Here is a 22888-nt window from a genome sequence, read left to right on the forward strand (position 1 = left end):
ATACATACATCATTTCATGCACTCCTCACAACAGCTGTAGGAGGTAGATCATTTTATTATCCCCCCTGTTATAGATGGGGATACTGAAGATTATAGGGGTCAAGACCTAGTAATTTTCTTAAAATCCAATTAAACATCAAATGGAGCCCTGGCCAGTTTGGCTTAGCGGTTAGAGCGTCGGCCTGTGGTCCGGAGAGACCCGGGTTCGGTTCCCGCTAAGGGCATGTACCTCAGTTGCAGTTTGTCCCCGGCCCTGGTTGGGTCGTGTGGGTGGCAACCACTCGATGTGTCCCTTTCACGTCGATGTTTCTCTCTCTCTGCCTCCCACTACATCTGAACAAAATATAAAAAAAAAAAAAAATGTCCTCGGGTGAGGACTAAAAAAAAAAAATCAAATGGATATGAAATAATAAAGCTAGGATTTGAACTCAGGCCTGTGTGACTGAATTGCCTCACTGTAGTTAAGAACAGCTTAGGTTAAACAAGCAATTCTGTGGTTCGCTGTCACCATCAGCAGTACTAGGCCAAGTTCTGCCTAGATGACTAGCTTGCTGTCTGATTGGTCCAGTGGTCAGTCAGTGATGCACATTGCATAAGTACAGGTTCTACTGACCACTTCTTGTGCTCAAGTAATGTTTGCATTGTACATTTTATATAGGACCTAATATATTTTGTTTTAATATTTGACAATGTCCAGTTAAACAAATTCTGCCAATGAAATACCCGGTATCTAATGTCTTCCCCTTTAAAAAGCCTGATGGGAATATGGCTTTGGTATGTTACTATGGTGCAGTTTACATAACCAGAACTTGTATGACAAACAGGCAACATAGTCACATGCAGTGACTGGGTATCTTAAATTAAGTAGAGAGAAGTTATATTGCAGTCTAGCTCCAAGTCTGTATTCTGGAAAGGCCCCTGCACATGTGAGATCCAGGATGCTGGGCCAGGGTTTAATCCTCATTCTCTTCCGCCAAACATAAAAATGTCATGTGGCTCCCCAACCCCAACTTTGGAATATGGCTTCCTAGGGGGGGCATAGTCTATCCTCTGATGATCTCTACCTGCTCAGAGACTTAATTTCTATGACTTTTATGTTGAATAGGGTAGGGTTTTCCCCCAAATAATAATTTTAATTGTTTTTAAAATTATCTTTATTATTGAAAGTATTACAGATGTCCCCCCTTTTTCCTCCATTGACACCCCCTTCCCCACTCTCATCCTCCTCCTGCTTTCCCCACACTATTGTCTGTATCCATTGGTTGTGCATATATGCATATAAGTTCTTTGGTTTATATCTTCCCACCCCTCCTCCCCTCTTCCCTCTGAGATTCAACAATCTAACAACCAATTTGTACCTCTTAATCCCTTCACCTTTTTCACACATCGCCCTAACCTCCCTCCAATCTGACAACCAACAACAAATTCTCTGTATCTATGAGCCTGTTTCTGTTCTGCTTGTTCATTTTGTTTGTAGATTCCACTGTTAATAGATATGTATTTATTGCCATTTTACTGTTCATATTTTTGATCATCTTCTTCTTCAAGAAGACCCTTCAACATTTCATATAATACTGGTTTGGTGGTGATGAACTCCTTTAGCTTTTTCTTGTCTGGGAAGCCCTTTGTATGTAACAGCAATTCTAAATGACAGCTTTGCAGGATAGAGTAATCTTGGTTGCAGGTTCTTTGCTTTTCATCACTTAGAATATTCCTTGCCACTGCCTTCTGGCCTGCAAAGTTTCTTTTTGAGAAATCAACTGACAGTTTTATGGGAGCTCCCTTATAGGTAAGTAACTGCGTTTTTCTTGCTGCTTTTAAAATTCTTTCTTTGTTTTTAACCTTTGGCATTTAAATTATGATGTGTCTTGGTGTGGGCCTCTTGGGGCTCATCTTGTTTGGGACTTTCTGAGCTTCCTAGACCTATATGTCTTTTTACTTCACAAGGTTAGGGAAGTTTTCTGTCATTATTTTTTTCACATAGGTTTTCAATTTCTTGCTGTCTCTCTTCTCCTTTCAGCACCCCCATGATGCAAATGTTGGTATGCTTGAAGTTGTCCCAGAAGCTCCTTACACCATCCTCATTTTTTTTTTTATCCTCACCTGAGGACATTTTTGCATTTATCTTCAGATAGAGCAGGAGGGAGAGAGGGGGGAAGAGAGAGAGAGAAACATCGATATGAGAGAGACACATTGAGTGGCTGCCACCCTCACTACCCCAACCAGGGCCGGGGACAAACTATAACCGAGGTACATGCCCTTAGCAGGAACCAAACCTGGGACTCTCTGGTCCATGGGCTGACGCTCTATCGCTGAGCCAAACTGGCCAGGGCCATCCTCATTTTATCCATATATCTATATGAATATATATACACATATATATGAATATATATACATATATATGAATATATATGTATATATATGAATATATATATATATATACATATATATTTGCTGTTCTGATTAGGTGTTTTTTGTTTCCTTATATTTCAAATCAATAGTTTGCTTCTCAGCTTCACCTACTCTATTACTGATTCCCTGTAAATTATTCTTTATTTCAGTTAGTGTATCCTTCATTTCTGACTGGTCCTTTTTAATGCTCTTGAGGTCTTCACTAAGTTCCTTGAGCATCCTTATAACCAGTGTTTTGAACTCTGCGTCTGTTAGATTGCTTATCTCCATTTCATTTAGTTCTTTTCCTGGAGTCTTGTTCTATCCTTTCATTTGGGGCATTTTTCCTTGTCTCTTCATTTTGGCTGCCTCCCTGCATTTGTTTCTATGTATTAAGTAGAGTTGCTATGTCTCCTAGGCTTGGTAGGGTGGCCTATTGTAGTAGGTGTCCTGTAAGTTCCGGTGGCACAGCCTCCCTGATCGCTCCAGTTGGGCCCTTGAGGTGCACCCCCCATATGGACTGTATACCTTTCAGTTGTAATTGAGTCTTTTTTTTTTTAATCCTTACCCGAGTATATTTTTCCATTTATATTCAGATAGAGTGGGAGGTAGGGAGAGGGAGGGAGGGAGAGAGAAAGAGAAACATCGATGTGAGAGAGACACATTCACAGGTTGCCTCTGTCACCACCCTGACCAAGCCATGGACTGAACCATAACCGAGGTACATGCCCTTGACCAGAATCAAACCCACAACTCTTTGGTCTGTGGGCTGACACTAACTACAGAGCCAAAACGGCCAGGGCTATAATTCAGTCTTGATTGCTGTCAGCACATTAATGGGAGGGATTTACTCAGGTTGATCAGCTGCAAGGACTGGTTGTGCCCACTGACCACTGACCTCTGACCACCTTGGAGGAACATCTGTGCAGAATCCACCACACAGAGCAAAACTTACTTCATCAGGGCTCTGGTACCCACTGAGCCCACCTCTTGACTGTGTCATTTGTGGAGATGGTTGGGTGGTGGTACTTCGACATGGTCTGAGGCTGTCCACTGAGTGTGCTGGCTCTGGGGCAAGGTCAGCCACTGCCTGTGTTCTACCCAGGGCCACCAGGCATAAGCTACAAAGCAGTCTCCAAGTGGCTGCTTCTTGTGCTGGACTTGGAGGTGTCCAGGCAAAGCCAAGCTGTGAACCGAGGCTGGCTGTTTCTACTCCCATGTCTGGGGCTACTTGGTGAGAGGTATGGGGCTCACTAAGGCCAGAGGCTGCTTGTTTGAGAGAATTTAGGGGAATCTGAAGCAGGAGCTAAAACAGGCCAACCCTATGGTAAAGCCACTGGAAACAGCTTGGGCGGGGCAGGGCTTCAGAGAGTCACCAGGGTGGGGTAAACAGTGTGAGCCAGGTTGCTGGAGTCCCAGATATGGCTCCCATCTGCTGGCCCCATGGGGGAAGGGCTCACCAAGGAACAAAGGCCTCTGCCAGCACCTTTGTCTGAGAGAAAGCTGCCTCTCCAGCTCTTGCCCCAGTGCCAAACAACTCAGTTCTTTCCCATATGTCCCTGGTGCACTTCTTCTTCTTTTTTTTTAATCCTCACCCGAGGACATTTTTCCATTTTTTGTTCAGATAGAGTGGGAGGGAGAGAGAGAGAAATATCGACACGTGAAAGGGACACATCAAGTGGCTGCCTCTCACACGACCCAACCAGGGCTGGGGACAAACTGCAATCGAGGTATGTGCCCTTAGTGGGAACCGAATTTGGGTCTCTCTGGACCACAGACTGACACTCTAACCGCTGAGCCAAACCAGCCCGGGCATGTCCCTGGTGAATTTCAAGCTGCCTCCCCACACTGGAGCCTGGAGGGAGCAGGTCCGAGTAAGTTTGTACAAGGGCCCTTTAAGAAGAATTGGCTGGACTCCAGAAGCCTCAGCCTCCCTCAGCCTCAGTTCCTGCTGGTTTTTACAGCCAGAAGTGATGGGGACTTCTCTCCTGGCACTGGAACCCTGAGCTGAGGGGCCTGGTATGGGACAGGGATCCCTCACTCCTCAGGGGGGAACCTTCCCAGCTGAGGTGTCCCTTCTGATTTTTTTGTGGGTGTGAGACCTGCTTGTCCATGTCTCTGCCCCTCCTACCAATCTCTATGTGGCTTCTTTAATTTTGTAGTTGTAGGACTTCCATTCAGCTTGATTTCAGGTGGTTCTGAATGATGGTTGTTCTGTAGTTTAGTTGTCATTTCGATGTGATTGTGGGAGTAGGTGAGTGACCGCGTTTACCTACGCCACCATCTTGACTGGAAGTCTATATTAATTAAATCAAATCAAATATGCCTTTTCAAACTAATACCTCCTCCCATTCTAAAACAGCCACCCCTCACCTTTGAGGGTTGCTGCCCCCAAGCCAGTTCTGTTCCTTCCTTTGTTATGTGTCTCCTCTATTTATTCACCCTCCACACATCTAGATCATGTGACACACAGACTGGGCCAGTAAACACTTGACAGTGTGATCTGGGTGATTTGGATTCTAAGCTGAGGCTTGCCAATAACTATATGTAAGTCATCTAACCTAATTCACTAAGTCTGGGTAAAAATATGGTCATATGCTTTCCTTTTTTCAATCAGTTGTTTGCCCCTCTCCTCTAATGATCAAGAAGTCCAGTATCTCCTTTTTGAGTCCCCTCCATCCTAATTGTCTAAAAATGCTGAAAGTTTCCTCGGTTTAAAGGGAGCCAAAAAAGTAACTGAATCTGAGGGGTCTGCCATTGCTCTTGCTTCTTGCTGCCACTGGTGTCACTTTTGAAGGCAGTTTCTGTACAAATCAGTGAAGATAGACCCTGCCTCACCTAGTTGTGGTACAAATGAAATGAGCTAACACAGCTCATTTAGAGATGGATATACACGGCACTAAGTAGGCACTCAAAGATTTAGCTGTTATGTTACTGGGGCTCAGTTTTATGCCTAATTGAGAGGGATCTCGAACCATCCCAGCTGTGGCAAATGGTGAGGAACAGATGGGGGCCTGGGTCCCCTGCAGGCTGGTATAGAACCTGGAGGCCAGGGTGGACCAGTCACTGCCTCTTTCTGAAGCCTCTGGCTGTCTTAATCCCATTGTCCTGAGGTTGGTCTGCCCCTTGTAGGTGGGGGAGACAGAACCTGAGTAGTATAGAATTTCATGTAAATTGAATGATCTGTTCTGGCTCAGAGGAGGAGGGATTCTAGAGTGTTCAGACTTAAAAAAGAACATACTACCCCGTCTCACAGGGCTGGTTGGTGGTAGCTGGGCCTTAACCAAGGTCTTCCTGAACGCAGAGCTTGACTTTCAGCCCAGGGTGTATTCTGCCTCATTTTGAAAGGCAGTGTTATGGAGAGCAACGCTGTGGCTCATTTATTTTTGTATTCTCCTCATTCCAAGTACTGTGCCTTGCACATAACAAGAAATACACCTTCTCCGTGTCAACTGCTGTTAAAGACACTCAGGTGTTCCTAAGCATACATGTACATGTGCACACATGCACATACAAACACACTTATGAACTCTTTCTGCCTTCCATCTCTTTGCGTCTCCCTTTTTTCTACTTCTAGGTGACAATAATTAAGAACAAAATACACAGTGCATAAAACCTTTTCTTCACCTTTGAGAAACTATTGTTGCATTACAACTTTTTCTATCTATGCTTTAATTACCAGATTTCACACCCTCTAGAGTACACCTTTCTTGTAAAATGACAACACCTTATCTCTCTTTTTTTTTATCCTCACCCGAGGACATTTTTCTATTTTTTGTTCAGATAGAGTGGGAGAGAGAGAGAGGAAGAGAGAGAGAGAAAAACATCGACGTGAAAGGGACACAATGAGTGGCTGCCACCGCACTACCAACCGGGGCTGGGGACAAACTGCAACCGAGGTACGCGCCCTTAGCAAGAACTGAACCCGGGTCTCTCTGGACCGCAGGCCGACCCTCTAACCGCTGAGCCAAACCAGCCAGGGCCACCTTATCTCTTTAATGAACTTTGGGACTAGCACATAAAATATCCCCAAATAATAATTTATTTTAGATCATGTGAAAAAGATTCATTGTCCACATACATTAAAGGCTACTGAATCATTACTACAAGAACCCCATTTGCTAATCAATTTACCTATTTGGGGTGTGTCCTAGAAGTTCATACAGAATCAATTTGCTTGTTTTCATGGGAAGCTACATTATCTATTTTTATGTCATAATATAAAGTATTATATATTATGATGTATAATAATGAATACTAATAGCAGTAATAATAATTGCCACAATTTATTGAGTACCAGGTACTTGACATAATTATCTCTATTTTCTGCATCAACCCTGCAAGATTAGTGTCCATTTTATAGGTGAAACTGAGATTCAGCTAAATTAAGGAACTTCCTTTTTTTTTTTTTTTTTTTTATCCTCACCCGAGGACATCTTTCCATTTTTTGTTCAGGTAGAGTGGGAGGGAGAGAGAGGAAGAGAGAGAGAGAGAGAAACATCGACGTGAAAGGAACACATCGAGTGGCTGCCACCCACACAACCGACCAGGGCCGGGGACAAACTGCAACCGAGGTACATGCCCTTAGCGGGAACCGAACCCGGGTCTCTCAGGACCGCAGGCCGACGCTCTAACCGCTGAACCAAACTGGCCAGGGCAGGAACTTCCTTTTAAGAGCACACAAGGTCAAATACATTTCTTGCCCCGACAACAGCACCTGCTAAAGGGGTAGTGACAGGCAACCCCCATGACCTCCCTCGCCACTCCTATCCTCACCAGCCACAGCTGGTGGGCACCTGCTTTAATGAAGGCCAATTTGGGTTGTGGCCTGGTTGGAATGCATGAACTTGGCCATTGTGATTCTACCTTAGGAATATGAATTGGGAAACATGGAAAAAAGCAGTAAGTTGGTAGGAACAGGAGCTGAAGCTGAAAGGCTCAATCAGAAGCTGCTGAATTCGTGTTGGAAAGGAGGGCGGAGGAGGCCACGATGAACCCCATTCAAACTGAAGTTTATGGGAGAGAAGAAAGCAAGCAGACACTTTAACACAGTGGAAGGATGTACGGTAAATGGGTGTGGGGCAGAAAGAATTACATGCAGAGAGCAACCAGGTCTGTGCAGAGTTCTCTGGGGCCAGGATCTGCCCCTTTCCTGTCCCTGTCACAGTTTCTGTGCCATGGTAGTCCTAAAAGAATCTTTCATCTTGCCCTGGCCAGTTTGGCTCAGCAGTTAGAGCATTGGACTGCAGACCAGAGTCCCAAGTTCAATTCTGGCCAATGGCACGTACCTCAGTTGCGGTTCATCCCCGGTCTCCTTTAGGGTCATGCAGGTGGCAGCCAATCGATGTGTCTCTCTCACATCAATGTTTCTCTCTCTCTCTCTCTCTCTCTCTCTCTCTCTCTCTCTCTCTCTCTCTCCCTCCCTCCCTCCCTCCCTCCTTCCTTCCCTCCTTCCCACTCTGTCTGAAGATAAATGTAGGAATATCCTCCGGTGAGGATTAAAAAAAGGAATCATTCATCTCTTGAGCTAATTTTAGTGGGTGTCAGTTTCTTTTAACCAGCGGAGCCAAATTAGAATACATAGCCTGTAAGTTCTGGAAAGGGGATTTCAACCCCAGTTTTGTGGCTATGGAGCCTCTGCTCTTGTTATCGTACCCCTTTGGTATAGTACACATGCTGCCCTGGCCCACCGTGGCCCACACGGTCACCTTAATATGTCTGAAAACGAACCAATAACAAACTCAAGTTTCCTGAATCCATGTCCCAAGTCTTGGTCTGCTTTTAGAGCCCTGAATGGGATGGTGGGGGTTAAGTGTCTCAGGCAATTAGGAGGTCTCCAAGCAACTCTGGGGCAAGACTCCAGCTTTCAGGGCGGAAGGTGCTACAATGGGGAGGAGGGATGGGAATGGGACAGGATGGGTTCTTGGCAGTACAGAGAATGGGAACTCCTCCAGGACGGAGACCGGTCTTATCCCTACTTGCTTCGCCATTTCTAAGATAGTGCCCGACATATACTTGAATGAGTGTGTGAATAAGTGAACAAATGAGTGAATGAATAAGTGAATGGCAGAAGTGGGTCACAGCCCCTCTTCCCATGTATGGATCATTCTTCAGTTGAGTCTGACCAGGTCGAGGAACACCTGTGTCCACCTCTAAGAAACAATCTATGCGACCACATGAGTAATGTTTACAGTGACTTCCGCTTTAAAATACCAAAGTAGATGTAGTGATGACCATGGTAATGACATAGTTCAAAGACTACAAATGAACAACTCTGGATTGCATTTGCCCTGTTTACAAAAACACCGCCAGCTTTGTCTTCCTCTGGAGAGAGCGAAGTTTTCATTTTAAGAGGCTGACTAAAAAATGCAGAGCCACTTCCTGGGCAGGCTTCCAAGTGACTACATCTCTCTCTCAGCTCTCCCCAGAGCCTCAGCACCAGCTGCCTGGGGCGGGGCTCCCAGCCGTTGGTGGCTGTTGGAGCTACCACAGGAGCAGTTTATCTGCAGCCCGCCAGAAATGCTGTGCCTTTAAGCCCTCCCAGGGAACGGATAATGTATCTGGTCTTTGCACTGAAGAGATGTCAGAGTTCGTGATTGGCCAGGCTGGTGTGTGTGTGAAATACAGACGTCTGCCACACTGCTGAGTATGGCATTCCTGCCAGCTGAGTACCTCAGGGTGTGGGTAAGTCTTAATGCCTGAGGCCTGCCCTTGCTGGTTGTGAAATGTTCAAAGCTGAGCATTGTGACTTTCCAAGGGCATGACTTAGCATATTTCTTAAGCCTGCTGCGCCTCAGTTTCCTTTCCTGTGAAATGGAGGTGGTATTATCCTATGTTATAGAAGGATAGAAGGATCTCACCATCACAGGGTGTTGTGAGGCCTGAAAGAATTAGCATATCCAGGGCACCTCATCTGGTACCTGGCATACAGTAGACACTAAAGAGCTCTTATTATTTCTGAAGCAGCAGTAAAAAAAAAAAAAAAGGTTTCAGTGACAATGTCCCTGTTTTTATTTCTAACAGTACAATATTGCTCTGAAAGAGCTGATATATTCTACTTCTTGATCATACCTGTGTAGCCAACAGAAATAAAACTTCAGGGGAAGTTAGTGCCCAAGGAAAGTTTGTCAGACTATATTCCCTTTCTCTTTTTCCCTTCTAGACTCTGACTGCTCCTGCCCCATTTGCAGATGAAATCAGCTGCCAGTGCCAAGCACCCCATGAAAAACTGACCATTGCCCAGGCCCGCCTAGGAACACCAGGTGAGGCTGCACTTGTTCTTCTCCGAACGGGCCCTGTCTTGACATCCAAAGTAGCAGAAAGGCCCATCATTATATGAGCAGCACTTGCTTTCAGACAGTTGAATTCAGAGACTGTAGCACAGCGCAAGGATAACACCAACAGTAACGAACTCAACGGACCAAAGTAGCCAAGGAAAAATTACAGCCAGATGCCGGAGCCCCAGCTCTATCATTCACTAGTTCTGCAGCCTTGGGCTAGTCACAGAATGATCTGAATCTGTTTCCTCATGCGTGAACAGGGACAATGATACCTGCTTCCCAAGGTTTGTTTGTGGTTCTTTTTATCCTCACCTGAGGGCATTTTTTTATATTTTTTGTTCAGATAGAGTGGGAGGGAGAGAGAGAGAGAGAAACATCAAGGTGAAAGGGACACATCGAGTGGCCGCCACCCACACGACCCAACCAGGGCCGGGAACAAACTGCAACCGAGGTACATGCCCTTAGTGGGAACCGAACCCGGGTCTCTCGGACCGCAGGACGACACTCCAACCACTGAGCCAAACCGGCCAGGGCTCCCAAGGTTTTAGTAACAACTAGGATCAGTTAAAAATACCAAAGCAGCCCTGGCCAGTTTGGCCCAGCCATTAGAGCGTCGGTCGGTCCGTGGACCAAAGAGTCGCGGGTTCGATTCTGATCAAGGGCATAAACCTCGGTAGGGGTTCGCTCCCCATGTGGGAGACAACTAGTTGATGTGTCTCTCTCACATCGATGTTTCTCTCTCTATCTCTCCCTCTCACTCTGTCTGAAAATAAATAGAAAAATATTATTGGGTGAGGATTAAAAAAAAAACACCAAAGCATTTTTTTAAACTGTGAAGGCTTATACATACCTAAGCTACTCGTCGACCTGTGGTCCTGAGAGACCCAGGTTCGGTTCCTGCTAAGGGCACGTACCTCGGTTGCAGTTTGTCCCCGGCCCTGGTTGGGTTGTGCGGGTGGCAGCTACTCAATGTGTCCCTTTCACGTCGATGTTTCTCTCTCTCTCTCTCTCTCTCTTCCTCTCTCTCCCTCCCTCCCACTCTATCTGAACAAAAAAATGAAAAAATGTCCTCGGGTGAGGATAAAATAAAAAAAACAAAAACAAACCTAAGCTACTATAATTATTACCATTCTTAAAAGTCTGTGTTTTAAAAAGTTTCTCCAACTCTGCCTTAAATTAAAGAGCCTGGGCTCTGCTCTGGGAGTTTGTTGATTCGTTCCCTCCTCTAGTGTATACCAGAGCTGGATAGGGGAGAGATTTAAAAAGAACTATAAGGTGCCATCTCTGTTTCCAAGGGCTTCATTATAAAGAGAAAAGACAATCAGAAATAAAACCCACCAGTGGCATGCATGCATGTGCTTAGGGCAGCAATTTTCAACCAGTGTGCTGTGGCAGACTGGTGTGCCACAAGAATTTTTAAAACCTGCAATACCTGCCCTGGCCGGTTTGGCTCAGTGGTTAAAGCGTTGGCCTGCAGACCAGAGAATCCCAGGTTTGGTTCCCATTAAGGGCACGTACCTCGGTTGCAGTTTGTCCCCTGCCCCGGTTGGGGTCGTGTGGTTGGCAACCACTAGATGTGTCTCTCTCACATCGATGTTTCTCTCTCTTCTTCCCTCTCTCCCTCCCGCTCTAGCTGAAGATAAATGCAAAAATGTCCTCAGGCGAGGAAATAAATAAATAAATAAATACATACATACATACATACATGCTGCAATACCTGACTAGTCAGGGGCACTGACCTTTTTTCCCTTAGATTGTCAAATAAAAAAAGTGACAACAGCCAATACAACAATAGCCATCCAGTGTGAATGAATCAAAATTATACCTATTTTTTGGTCAGATCAGCGAGAAATAGATTTTTTTGGTGTGCTACAGAATTTTAGTAATTCGGTTATGCGTGCCATGAGATGAAAACGGTTGAAAATCGCTGGCTTAGGGGTTAAATCTTGCAACACAGATGAAAACTGACAGGTTTAAGCAAGGCAGATGCATTTGGAGCAGTCAGGCAAGACCTGGGAGCCCACTCCAGCCAAGCTTTTGTGGAGAAGTAAGATTTGGACAAGGTGGGCAGAAAATGGAAGGGCATTCTGGGCAAGTGGAATAGGAATAGTGAAGACATGGAGGTAGAGAGCTGTGTAGCAGTAAATGAATGGCATTCCATTTGGTTGGGATGGAGTGGAAAATCAGACTAGTTAGCAAGTAAGCTTTGAGCCATGTCAGACGGCTCAAAAACAAACATCCCAAGTTTAATAGAATCCGTGGGATAAAGGACAGATTTCTTTTTCTTTTTTTTTTTTCCTCACCCGGGACATTTTTCCATTTTTTGTTCAGATGGAGCAGGAGGGAGAGAGAGGAACAGAGAGAGAGAGAAACATCGATGTGAAGGGACACATCGAGTGGCTGCCACCCGCACGACCAACCAGGGCCAGGGACAAACTGCAGCCGAGATACATGCCCTTAGCGGGAACTGAACCCGGGTCTCTCGGGACCGCAGGCCGACGCTCTAACCGCTGAGCCAAACCGGCCAGGGCAAGGACAGATTTCTTAATAAGAAGAAGAATGGATATTAAGTGTTTACTATTCAATTCTTTATATACATTGTGTCATTTCACTGTCACAACTCTTTGTGGTTAGTACTTTTAGTGTGTCACTGCTGCTGCTGCTGCTGAGGGACCACACTTTGGTAAGTAGTGAAGCTGGGATTTGATCTCAAACCTCTTTGTGTTCTAGCTCAATCTCTCAACTATGACACTCTGCTAGTCTTTAAGACTACAGTAGGGCCTGGCTGGTGTGGCTCAGTGGTTGAACATCAACCCATGCACCAAGAGGTTGCCAGTTCAATTCCTGGTCAGAGCACATGCCCAGGTTGTGGGCCCGATCCCCAGTGGGGGGCCTGCAGGAGGTAGCCAATTGATGTTCTCTCTTATCGATGTTTCTCTCTCCCTCTCCCTTCCTCTCTCTCTAAAAAAATCAATAAAGAAAAACATTTTTTTTTATCCTCACCCGAGGACATTTTTTGCATTCATATTCAGATAGAGCAAGAGGGAGAGAGGGAGAAAAAGAGAGAGAGAAACATCGACGTAAGAAAGACACATCAAGTGGTTGCCACCCACATGATCCCAACCAGGACCAGGGACAAACTGCAACTGAGGTATGTGCCCTTAGCATGAACCAAACCTGGGTCGCTCTGATCCATAGGCCAATTCTCTAACCGCTGAGCCAAACTGGCCAGGGCAAAAAAAAAAAATTATTTTAAATTAAAAAAAAAAGAGTACAGTAGGTCCTCGAATAACGTTTTTTTTTTTTTTTTTTTTTAATTTTTTTTTTTTTTTTTTTTTTATCCTCACCCGAGGACATTTTTCCATTTTTTGTACAGATAGAGTGGGAGGGAGAGAGAGAGAGAGAAACATCGACGTGAAGGGACACATCGAGTGGCTGCCACCCGCACGACCAACCAGGGCCGGGGACAAACTGCAACCGAAGTACGTGCCCTTAGCGGGAACCGAACCCGGGTCTCTCCGGACTGCAGGCCGACGCTCTAACCGCTGAGCCAAACTGGCCAGGGCTCGAATAACGTTTTGCTCAGTGTTGTTTCGTTATAACATTGATGAGATGCCATAGGAACCTAACTTGTTTATATCAGTTAGCCTATGGTAAAATTGGTTTCATTGTACATCATCTCACTTAAAGTCACAGACCCTAGTGATGATGTTAAGTGAGGACTTACTGTAGCTTGGAGAGAGCAAAGTGAGGAGAGCAGGCCAAATCAGTAAGCTTTTTTGTTATGTCTTCTGAGAAAGGCAAGAAGTGGGTTGGGGCAGTAGTCCAGAGCAGCTACACCAGTTGTTTCCAGTCTTCAGTGTGCAAGGAATCACGTGGTAAGTTTGTTAAAGTAGCAATTTCCTTCTCTCTCTCTCTCACCACTAAATCTGGGGTGAGGCCCTGGCATCCGCATTTCTAATGAACAGCAGAGGGAAATCCAAAAGATGCAGTGGAAGTCCAGGCAGTTATGAGGAGAAAATTTTGACCTAAAGTTAAAGGATGAGCTTAGGCTTGAGCAGCAAAGGACCCTGCTTTTCTGGGGAAAGGAAAGGAAAGTTCAACTTGCTCTAAATCTGCCAGGTGTTCTTTCTTTTACTCTGTCTGTCTCATGTAGTCTTTGCAAAAACTATGATGGATACTATTGTATCCTTTCTACACATGAGGCAAATGAGACTTGGAGAACTAAAAAGTTACTTGTCATATGCCCTGCTGACTGAGTAGAGCTAGGATTTGACCCCAAGTCCCTCAAACCCCTGCTTTGTCCTCCACATTGGGCTGCCCTGTGCAGTACAGGCCACAGCAGACCATGGAGCTGACACAGCCCTGGCCGGTTTGGCTCAGCAGTTGGAGCATCGGCCCCGCGGACCAGAGTCCTGGTTTCGGTTCCCGCTAAGGGCACGTACCTCGGTTGCAGTTTGTCCCCGGCCCTGGTTAGGGTCGTGCGGGTGGAAGCTAGTCGATGTGTCTCTCTCACATTAATGTTTCTCCCTCTCTCTTCCCCCCTCTCCCTCCCACTCTGTCTGAATATAAATGCAAAAATGTCCTTGGGTGAGGATTAAATGAATAAACAAACAAACAAACAAACAGAGAGAGCCTGGCCAGTGTGACTCAGTGGTTGAGCCTCGACCCATGCACCAAGAGGTCGCCGGTTCGATTCCTAGTCAGGGCATATGCCCAGGCTGTGGGCCTCATCCCCAGTCTGGGTCATGCAGGAGGCGGCCAATCGATGTTCTCTCTCATCGATGTTTCCATCTCTCTCTCTCTCCCCCTTCCTTTCTCTCTAAAATCAATTAGAAAAAAATTTAAAAAGACAGACAGTACCTGTGATCTTCTGTAGTGGCAGGGCTGTCTGTCATGCTCACTGCTACTTTACCAGCACTTGGAGGTATACTTGTCAAGTACTGTGTGCGCAGTAAATATTTCATGAGTGAATGAATGAATGGGATTTGGGGGCAAGAGAAGGAGCTTTTCCTCTGGAAACAGAATCAGAGAGAGCTGTTCTGATGCTTTGGAGCCAGCATCAAGCTAATTGGGTGAGGTGGGCACCTGCACATTGTCTAACCACCAAGTCATTTAAACCCAGAGAATACATTTTAAAATAACTGTGTGGTGGACTCTGGAACATGGGTCACTACAGGAGGAGTGAGAAGAAGGAAAGGTTGACTCCTAGTCTTAGAAGAGAAATTCTCACCCTGACTGGTTTGGCTCAGCGGTTAGAGTGGAAGCCTGCAGATAGAAGAATCACAGGTTCAGTTCCTGGTCAAGGGCATGTACCTGGGTTGCAGTTTCGATTCTGGCCTCCGTCGGGGTCGTGCAGGAGGCAACCCATCCATATGTCTCTCCCACATCATGGATTCTCTCTCTCTCTCCCCCTCCCTCCCTCCCTCCCTCCCTCCCTCCCACTCTCACTAAAACTCAATGGAAAAATATCCTCAGGTGAGGATTAACAAAAAATAAAAATAAATAAAAATGAAGAGAAACTCTTCCCTTATCTCAGGTAATAACCTTGGGAAGTTATCCAAGAGAATTTGTGATGTTGATGGGCACCTGGATGTGGAACTTCAGTTAGAAAAATTCCTTTATTTAGAACTTTTAACATCAGTGTTCTTTGATGACCTGGAATGCACATATTAATCTTAGACCTAGTTCTGATAACCATTGTTTTATTAGAGCAGTGGTCCTCAAATTTCAGCATACTTAGAAACCCCTGGAAGTCTTGTTAAAACAGTCTGCTGGGCTCCATCCTCAGAGTTTCTGATGAGGGAGGTCTGGGATGGGGCGCAGGAATTTGCATTTCTAACAAGTTCCCAGCTGCCTGTCCTGGGAGCACACTGCAAGAACTGCAAGAGCACACTGGAGTAACTGTTGGTAGAGGTTGGAGGGAATGTCAGGGAGATTATCCTAAATGATTGTTGGAGCATAGTACTGTTATTAGAAAAGCTCAGAGCATTAAAAAAATTTTTTTTCCTTTATTGATTTTAGAGAGAGAGGAAGGGACAGGGAGAGAGAGATGGCAACATCGATGAGAGAGAACATCAATTGGCCGCCTCCTGCATGCCCCCCACTGGGGATCGGGCCCACAACCTGGGCATGTGCCCTGACCGGGAATCGAACTGGTGACCTCTTGGTGCATGGGTTGACACCCAACCACTGAGCCACACTGGCCAGACTCAGAGAATTTTTAAAAATCTTTCCGTTGGACTACTTTTTAAAGAAAACAAACGAACGAAAACATTTCTTTTTTGAAGTGTTTGGTAATTTTCAAGAGTAGTAAGCAATTACTTTTTGTGGCAGTCTTGAGCATTCTATAAAAAAGACAAACCAGACTCACACTTGGGGTTTATAATGTGCCTCAAGATTATACTTCTAACTGAAATCTTTCACTATCTCCTTCACCAGCCCTATTTTATGACTTAATACAATTGCCTACAATATGTCTCACAATCTTAGGTCTGCCCAAACAGGTGCTAGCATATAAATTCTAAAAGAGGTAATGACAAACTCTGGTCATAGCTCTGAGCTCCTGGACTTTGTCAGTGAGGTCATAAGGATGATGAAACATAAAGAAAAACAGGGCAGCCCAGCCGGTGTGGCTCAGTGGTTGACCCAGGCACCAAGAGGTCACTGGTTCGATTCCTGGCCAGGGCACATGCCCAAGTTGTGGGCCAAACCCCCAGTGTGGGGCATGCAGGAGGTGACCAGTTGATGTTCTCTTTCATCGATGTTTCTATCGCTCTCTCCCTCTCCCTTCCTCTTTCTTCAAAAATAAATGAAGAAAAAAATTAAAAAAACAACAACAAAAAAACAGGGCAGTTGGAATCACCCTCTTTGACCTTAGCTCAACTAGTCTACCTGTGGAGCTCTGAATCTATAGGGTTTACTATGTGTCCCGAGACAGAAAATCACCCCTCTGTCTTGCAATACAGGAAAAGTCCAAGTGATTGTTTCATAGATTCCTTTTCATTAAAGCTGACTTTTTTCTCAAAGGGAAACTCAGTTCCGATATCCTATTTTCCTTCTCAGAAATAGGATTTATATTATTCTGTTTCCACAGTGTGTAGAGTTTCCAAATTCATTTTTCAAAAGCTACCTTAATGTATTTTGCTTCATTTGTGTGCCCCTCTGTACTATAATTTATTTAATTGTTTTCAATCCTCACCCGAGGATATTTTTCCACTGCTTCTTAGATAGATTGGGAGGGAGAGAGGGAGAAACATCAATGTGAGAGAGATGCATCAATTGGTTTCCCCCAGCACTACCCTCACAGGGACCAGAGGTCAAACCTGCAACCCAGTATGTACCCTTGACTGGGAATGGAACCTGTGACCCTTTGGTCTGCAGGCCGATGCGCTAACCGCTGAGCCAAACTGGCCAGGGCTATTTAATTTTTAATGTACTCTTTTTACATTTTAATGTATTTTTTAAAAAATCATCACCCGAGGACACTTTTCCATTTTTTATTCAAATAGAGCGAAAGGAAAAGAGAGAGAAACATCGACATGAAAGGGACACATTGAATGGCTGCCACCCTCATGACCCAACCAGAGCCGGGGACAAACTGCAACCGAGGTACATGCCCTTAGTGGGAACCGAATCTGGGTCTCTCTGGACCGCAGGCCGATGCTCTAACCTCTGAGTAACCGGCCAGGGCCATTTTAATGTATTTTATTTTACTTTTTAATCCTCATCCGAGGATATTTTTCCATTGATTTTTTTTTTTTTTTTAGATTGAGTGGGTGGGAGGGAGAAGGGGAGAGAGAGAGAGAGAAACATCGATGTGAGAGAGATACATTGACTGGCTGCCTCCCATATGACCCTGACTGGGGCTGGGAATCAAACCCAAAACTGAGGTTGGTGCCCTTAACCAGTAATCAAACCTGAGACTCTTTAGTCCAAGGGCTAACACTCTAACTGCTGAGCCAAACCGGGCAGGACAACTTTAATGTATTTTAAAGCAAACATTTGTCATTATCATTTATTTTGAAAATAGTATTACTGGCTGTAAGTAAAGGGAAATTATAAAGTTTTATATAAAACTATGTAAACTTTATAAAATATAACAGATTTTAAAAGGTTAATTTTTGTGCCACCTCTCTTGCACATCAGTTGTACACACAAACAGTACTAGTTATTTTACTTACTGGGTGTCTAGTTATAGTTTGGTTGTATGACATTGGGTAAGCTGCTTAACTTTGCTAAGCTTCCATTTGCCCCTCTATGAAATGAAGATAGTAGTAAGTCTACTCTCCCCTACCTACCTCACGGAGTTGATGTAAGATTAAACAAAATAGATGGGCTTTGTAAATCATACGTACTTTTAACACATTATTTAAATGTAGATTGCTAAGCGCAGCTGGTGTGGCTCAGTGGATTGAGCATTGTCCCATGAACTGATAGGTCCCAGTTCGATTCCCAGCCAGGGCACATGCCCAGGTTGCAGGCTCAATTCCCATTAAGGGGTGTGCAGGAGGTGGCTGATCAATGTTTCTTTCTCACATTGATATTTCTCTCTAAAAAAATTAATAAAAACATTGAAAAAACCCATATACTTTCTAAGTCACATAAATGGTACAACCACATGTTTAAAAAATAATTTTTTATTTATTTTGTTTTATTTATTTTTGTTAGAGATGTTTCTTTTTCCTCCATTGACACGCTCCTCCCCCTCCCTCCCCTCCCTGTCCCCAGCTTTGTTGTCCATGTCCATTGGTCATACATACATGCATATAAGTTCTGTGGTTTATCTCCCCCCACCCCATGCCCTTTTCTGGGGATTGTCAGTCTGTACCCTACTTCCACATCTCTGGGACTACCCTGTTCTTCAGACTGTTATGTTCATTATATTCCACAAATAAGTGAGATCATATGATACTTGTCTCATATGAAGAAATGCTCAACATCACTAAAAAATAAATTAAAAAAAATAAATGTAGGTTGCTAATAGCCATTATCAAAAATGAATAATCAGCCATGGCTGGTTTGGCTCAGCGGTTAGAATATCTGCCCGCAGACCAAAGGGTCACTGGTTCAATTCCTGGTCAAGGGCACGTACCTGGGTTGTAGGTTCAATCCTTGGCCTCTGATCAGGGTCTTGCAGGAGACAACCAATCAATGTGTCTCTCTCACATCGATGTTTCTGTCCCCCGCCCCCTTCCACTCTATCTACAAATCAATGGAAAATTATCCTTGGGTGAGGATTAACAACAACAAAAAGAATAATCACGTTTTTGTGGTTGCCGGAATCTGAAGCAATACCAAGAAATGATCAAACACACCCCACAAAATTGTGAATTTAGATATAATGCAGTTAGTGATTGCCTCCTGTGTGGCCGTATGGTAGGTGTATGCATAACTTAAAAACTTTTTTTTCTTTATTGATTTTAGAGAGAGAGGAAGGGAGAGGGAGAGAGAGAGAGAAACATCGATGAGAGAAAACATCAATTGGCTGCCTCCTGCATGCCTCCCCACTGGGGATTTGGCCCACAACTTGAGCATGTGCCCTGACCAGGAATTCAACCAGTGACCTCTTGGTGCATGGGTCAACGCTCAACCACTGAGCCACACTGGCCGGGCTGTATGCTTAACTTTTTAAACAACTGCCAAACTGCTTTCCAAAACAATTGTACCATTTTACATTTCTACCAGCAATGTATAAGAGTTCCAATTGCTCTATATCCTCAGCAACACTTGGTAAGTATGGTCAATATATTTTTTTTAAATTTTAGCCATTCTAAGGGTGTGAAGTGGTATATTATTCTGGCCTTAATTTGCATCTCCCTAATGAATAATATTGAGCATCGTTTCATGATGGATAGCTTATTTACTATCCATATATTTATTTTCTTTGGTAAAATGTCTGTTCAACTTTTTTAAATGAGTTATTTGTCTTATTATTGAGTTTGGGGGGTTCTTTATATATTCTAGATACAAGTCCTATATCTGATATATATTTTTTGCAAATATTTTCTCCCTGACTTGCCTTTTCATATTTGTAAAAATATCTTTTGAAGAGCATTAAGTTTTAAATAAGGTCCAATTTATCTTTTTTGGGGGGGGGCTATATTTTCCCCATATTGGGTCCTATTTAAGAATTTTTTGCCAAATTCACTGTGATTTTCTCCTTTTTTTTCTAGAGGTTTTATAGTTGTAGATCTTATCCTTGGGTCTATGACCCATTTTGAGTTAATTTTTTAATATGATGTGAGATGTGAGGTAAGCATAGACCCCCTTCATCATTTCATTTACTTCAAAGTGCTGAATAACCTATAAAAAGTTGGAATGTAAGATCCAGAGAGTTAAAACCATCACATTTTCCCCACAATACTCTGCCATGTTCATTATGATCACCAAGCTGATCATCAAGCAAATACTTAGTATCATTTTGGTGTTGTGCATAGTTTTGTTAGGTTTAAACCGCGGTTATCGGCGTGTGGTGACAGACGTGTTTTACAAAAACATCACGTTTATCTAAAATACTTATTCTAACCACTCAGGATAAACAGGAATTTACTTGAAATGCTTTAGACATTTTATAACCTGTGAGCAGAAAGTGTACAATGCCACTGTATTCATTTTCTAAGCTCCATTAAGTATTGCCACAGACCTATCGGCTTGATGCACATTTGGGCCTGGGCCGGGTTATGCGGCGCCCCAGCTTCAATGAGTAGCATCTGGGAGACCTGAGGCTGAGGGGAGGCTTGTCACGTGGCCAGGCGCACTCCATTGCGGCGCGCACGGCTGACGTAAGGTTCCCGGCAGCCAGTGCGATTTTAACAGCCGGGCTGTAAGATGGCGCCTGTGAGTCTGCGGGTCGGCGATCTGGTGTGGGGGAAACTCGGCCGGTATCCCCCTTGGCCGGCCAAGATTATTAATCCACCCAAGGAGTTGAAGAAACCGCGTGGAAAGAAACGGTACTTTGTGAAGTTTTTTGGGATGGAGGATCATGCTTGGATGGAAGTGGGACAGTTAAAGCCATACCACGCGCATAAGGAGGAAATGATCAAGAAGCACAAGGGAAAACTGTTTCAGCAAGCTGTGGATGATGTGGAAGAATTCCTCGAGACATTAGCCCACAAGTCTGCTGGTGACGAGAATTGGCATGATTCCCGTGAGGAGAAAAGTAAGCCAAACTCAGGTGCCCAGAAGCGCAAGCTTAGCCTATCTGGAGGGAAGCTGAGGAAAAAAAGGGGAGGAGGAAAGAAGAAGGTGTCTTCGGGTTCTTCAGAGCAAGACCCCAAGTTCCTTCTGAAAAGAGCCCAAGAGCAGAGTCCCCAGAAGCGGGGTTCGCCCTCACAGGATGAGAAGGATTTCGCCATTCCTGAATCTGCCACCATGAAGTAGATGACAGCCGGACCCAAGGCAACATTTGAGTGGCAGCTGACCTCAAGCGAGCCTCTTAAAGATACAGACCCTCATTTCCACCAGTTCCTGCTCAGCCAAACTGAAAAGCCAGCTATCTATTACCAGGCAATCACAAAGAAGTTGAAAATATGTGAAGATAAGACTGAGTCCACCTTCATCCAGGCAGCAGACAGCGCGGCCTTGAATGGCATCACACCCACAGGACAAAAACAGGAATTTTGGGGCCTCGGCCTCATGGGAAGTGGCATCGTCTCCAACTTAATAAAAATGGAACACACAGTGACTGTCTGGAATGGGACTGCAGAGAAAGAAGGGTCCCGCCTAGGAAGAACCCCTGCTGAAGTTATATCAACTTGTGACATTACCTTTGCCTACCTGCCAGATCCAGAGACTGCCAAGGATCTGGTGCTGGGCCCCAGTGGTGTGCTGCTACAAGGGGTCCGCTCTGGGAAGTGCTATGTGGACTTGTTAACAGGATGCTGACACAGTCACCGAGCTGGCACAGATGATTGTGTTGGGGGGGGCACTTTCTGGAAGCCCTTATCTCAGGGAACCAGCAGCAGTCTAATGGTGGAATGTTGATGATCTTAGCAGCTGATATGACTGCAGCAGCTGCTTCCAGGCAATAGGGAAAACCTCCTTCTTTCTAGGTGAGGTTGGCAATGCAGCCACGATGATGCTGATTGTGAACATGGTCCAGGGGAACTTCATGGCCACCATCACTGAGGGGCTGACCCTGGCCCAAGAGACAGGCCAGTCCCAGCAGACATTCTTCGACATCCTCAATCAAGGACAATTGGCCAGCATCTTCCTGAACGAGAAGTGCCAAAATATTCTACAAGAAAACTTGAAACCTGATTCCTACCCGAGACACATTCAGAAGGATCTTCACTTAGCCATTGCACTAGGCAGTGCTGTCAACCCAACTCCTATGGCAGCTGCAGCCAATGAGGTGTACAAAAGAGCCAAGGCACTGGACTAGTCTGACAAGGACATGTTTGCTATGTACTGGGCCTACATATACTAAGCCCCCACTCATCCAGTCTTACCTCTTGTTAAATTTTTTTTTCTTGGACCCTGGCTGGTTTGGTCAGTGGTTAGAGTGTCAGCCCAAGGTCCAGAGAGACCTGGGTTCAGTTCCCACTAAGGGCACGTACCTCGGTTGCAGTTTGTCCCCGGCCCTGGTTGGGTCATGTGAGTGGCAGCCATTTGATGTGTCCCTTTCATGTTGATGTTTCTCTCTCCTTCCCCCCATTTCTCTCCCCCTCCCTCCCTCCCATCTGAACAAAAAAATAAGAAAAAAAAAAAGTCCTCAAATGAGGATTAAAAAAAAATTTTTTTCTTGGTTAAAAAATAAAAAATTAAATAATGCACATTTGTTCTGTCATGATTTCCATGGTTCAAAAGACTGAGCCTGGTTAAGCTGAGGCCTCTGCTCAGGGTCTTACAAGGCTGTATTCAAGGTGTTACCCAGGGTTCAGTTCTTATCTAGAGGCTTGACTGGTGATAGGTCTTTTGAGCTCACTCAGGTTGTGGGGAAGATTTTATTTCTTTGCAACTGTGAGACCAAAAATCTATAAGTACTATCACTAGATCAAATGGCAGTTCCATTTTTAATTTTTGAGGAAACTCCATACTGTTTTCTATAGTGGCTGCACCAGTCCCACCAACAGCGTACCAGGGTTTTCTTTTCTCCACATCCTTGCCAGCACTTGTTGTTTGTTGATTTATTGATGGTAGCCATTCTGGCAGATGTGAAGTGATACCTCATTGTTGTTCTAATTTGCATTTCTCTGATGACTAGTGACTTTGAG

At 44.7% G+C, this 22888-nt stretch overlaps 1 protein-coding gene and 1 pseudogene across 2 annotated transcripts in view; both read left to right on the top strand.

Annotated features, from left to right (window-relative positions):
- Positions 1 to 22888, top strand: part of PCYT1B (phosphate cytidylyltransferase 1, choline, beta) — a 108054-nt gene that overhangs the window by 17962 nt on the left and 67204 nt on the right. The window contains exons 1-2 of one of the 2 annotated variants that reach the window (XM_036271374.1): positions 8843 to 9075; positions 9554 to 9653. In XM_036271374.1, the coding sequence (XP_036127267.1) occupies positions 9040 to 9075; positions 9554 to 9653 (136 nt within the window). In that variant the 5' untranslated portion in view covers positions 8843 to 9039. Of the gene's footprint in view, positions 1 to 8842; positions 9076 to 9553; positions 9654 to 22888 lie in introns of those variants that run through there. The other variant, XM_036271373.1, reaches the window with a different exon arrangement.
- Positions 20469 to 22101, top strand: LOC118636297 (annotated as a pseudogene).

Source organism: Molossus molossus, unplaced genomic scaffold (genome assembly GCF_014108415.1).
Source record: "Molossus molossus isolate mMolMol1 unplaced genomic scaffold, mMolMol1.p scaffold_m16_p_2, whole genome shotgun sequence".
In the NCBI taxonomy this organism is placed as follows: domain Eukaryota; kingdom Metazoa; phylum Chordata; class Mammalia; order Chiroptera; family Molossidae; genus Molossus; species Molossus molossus.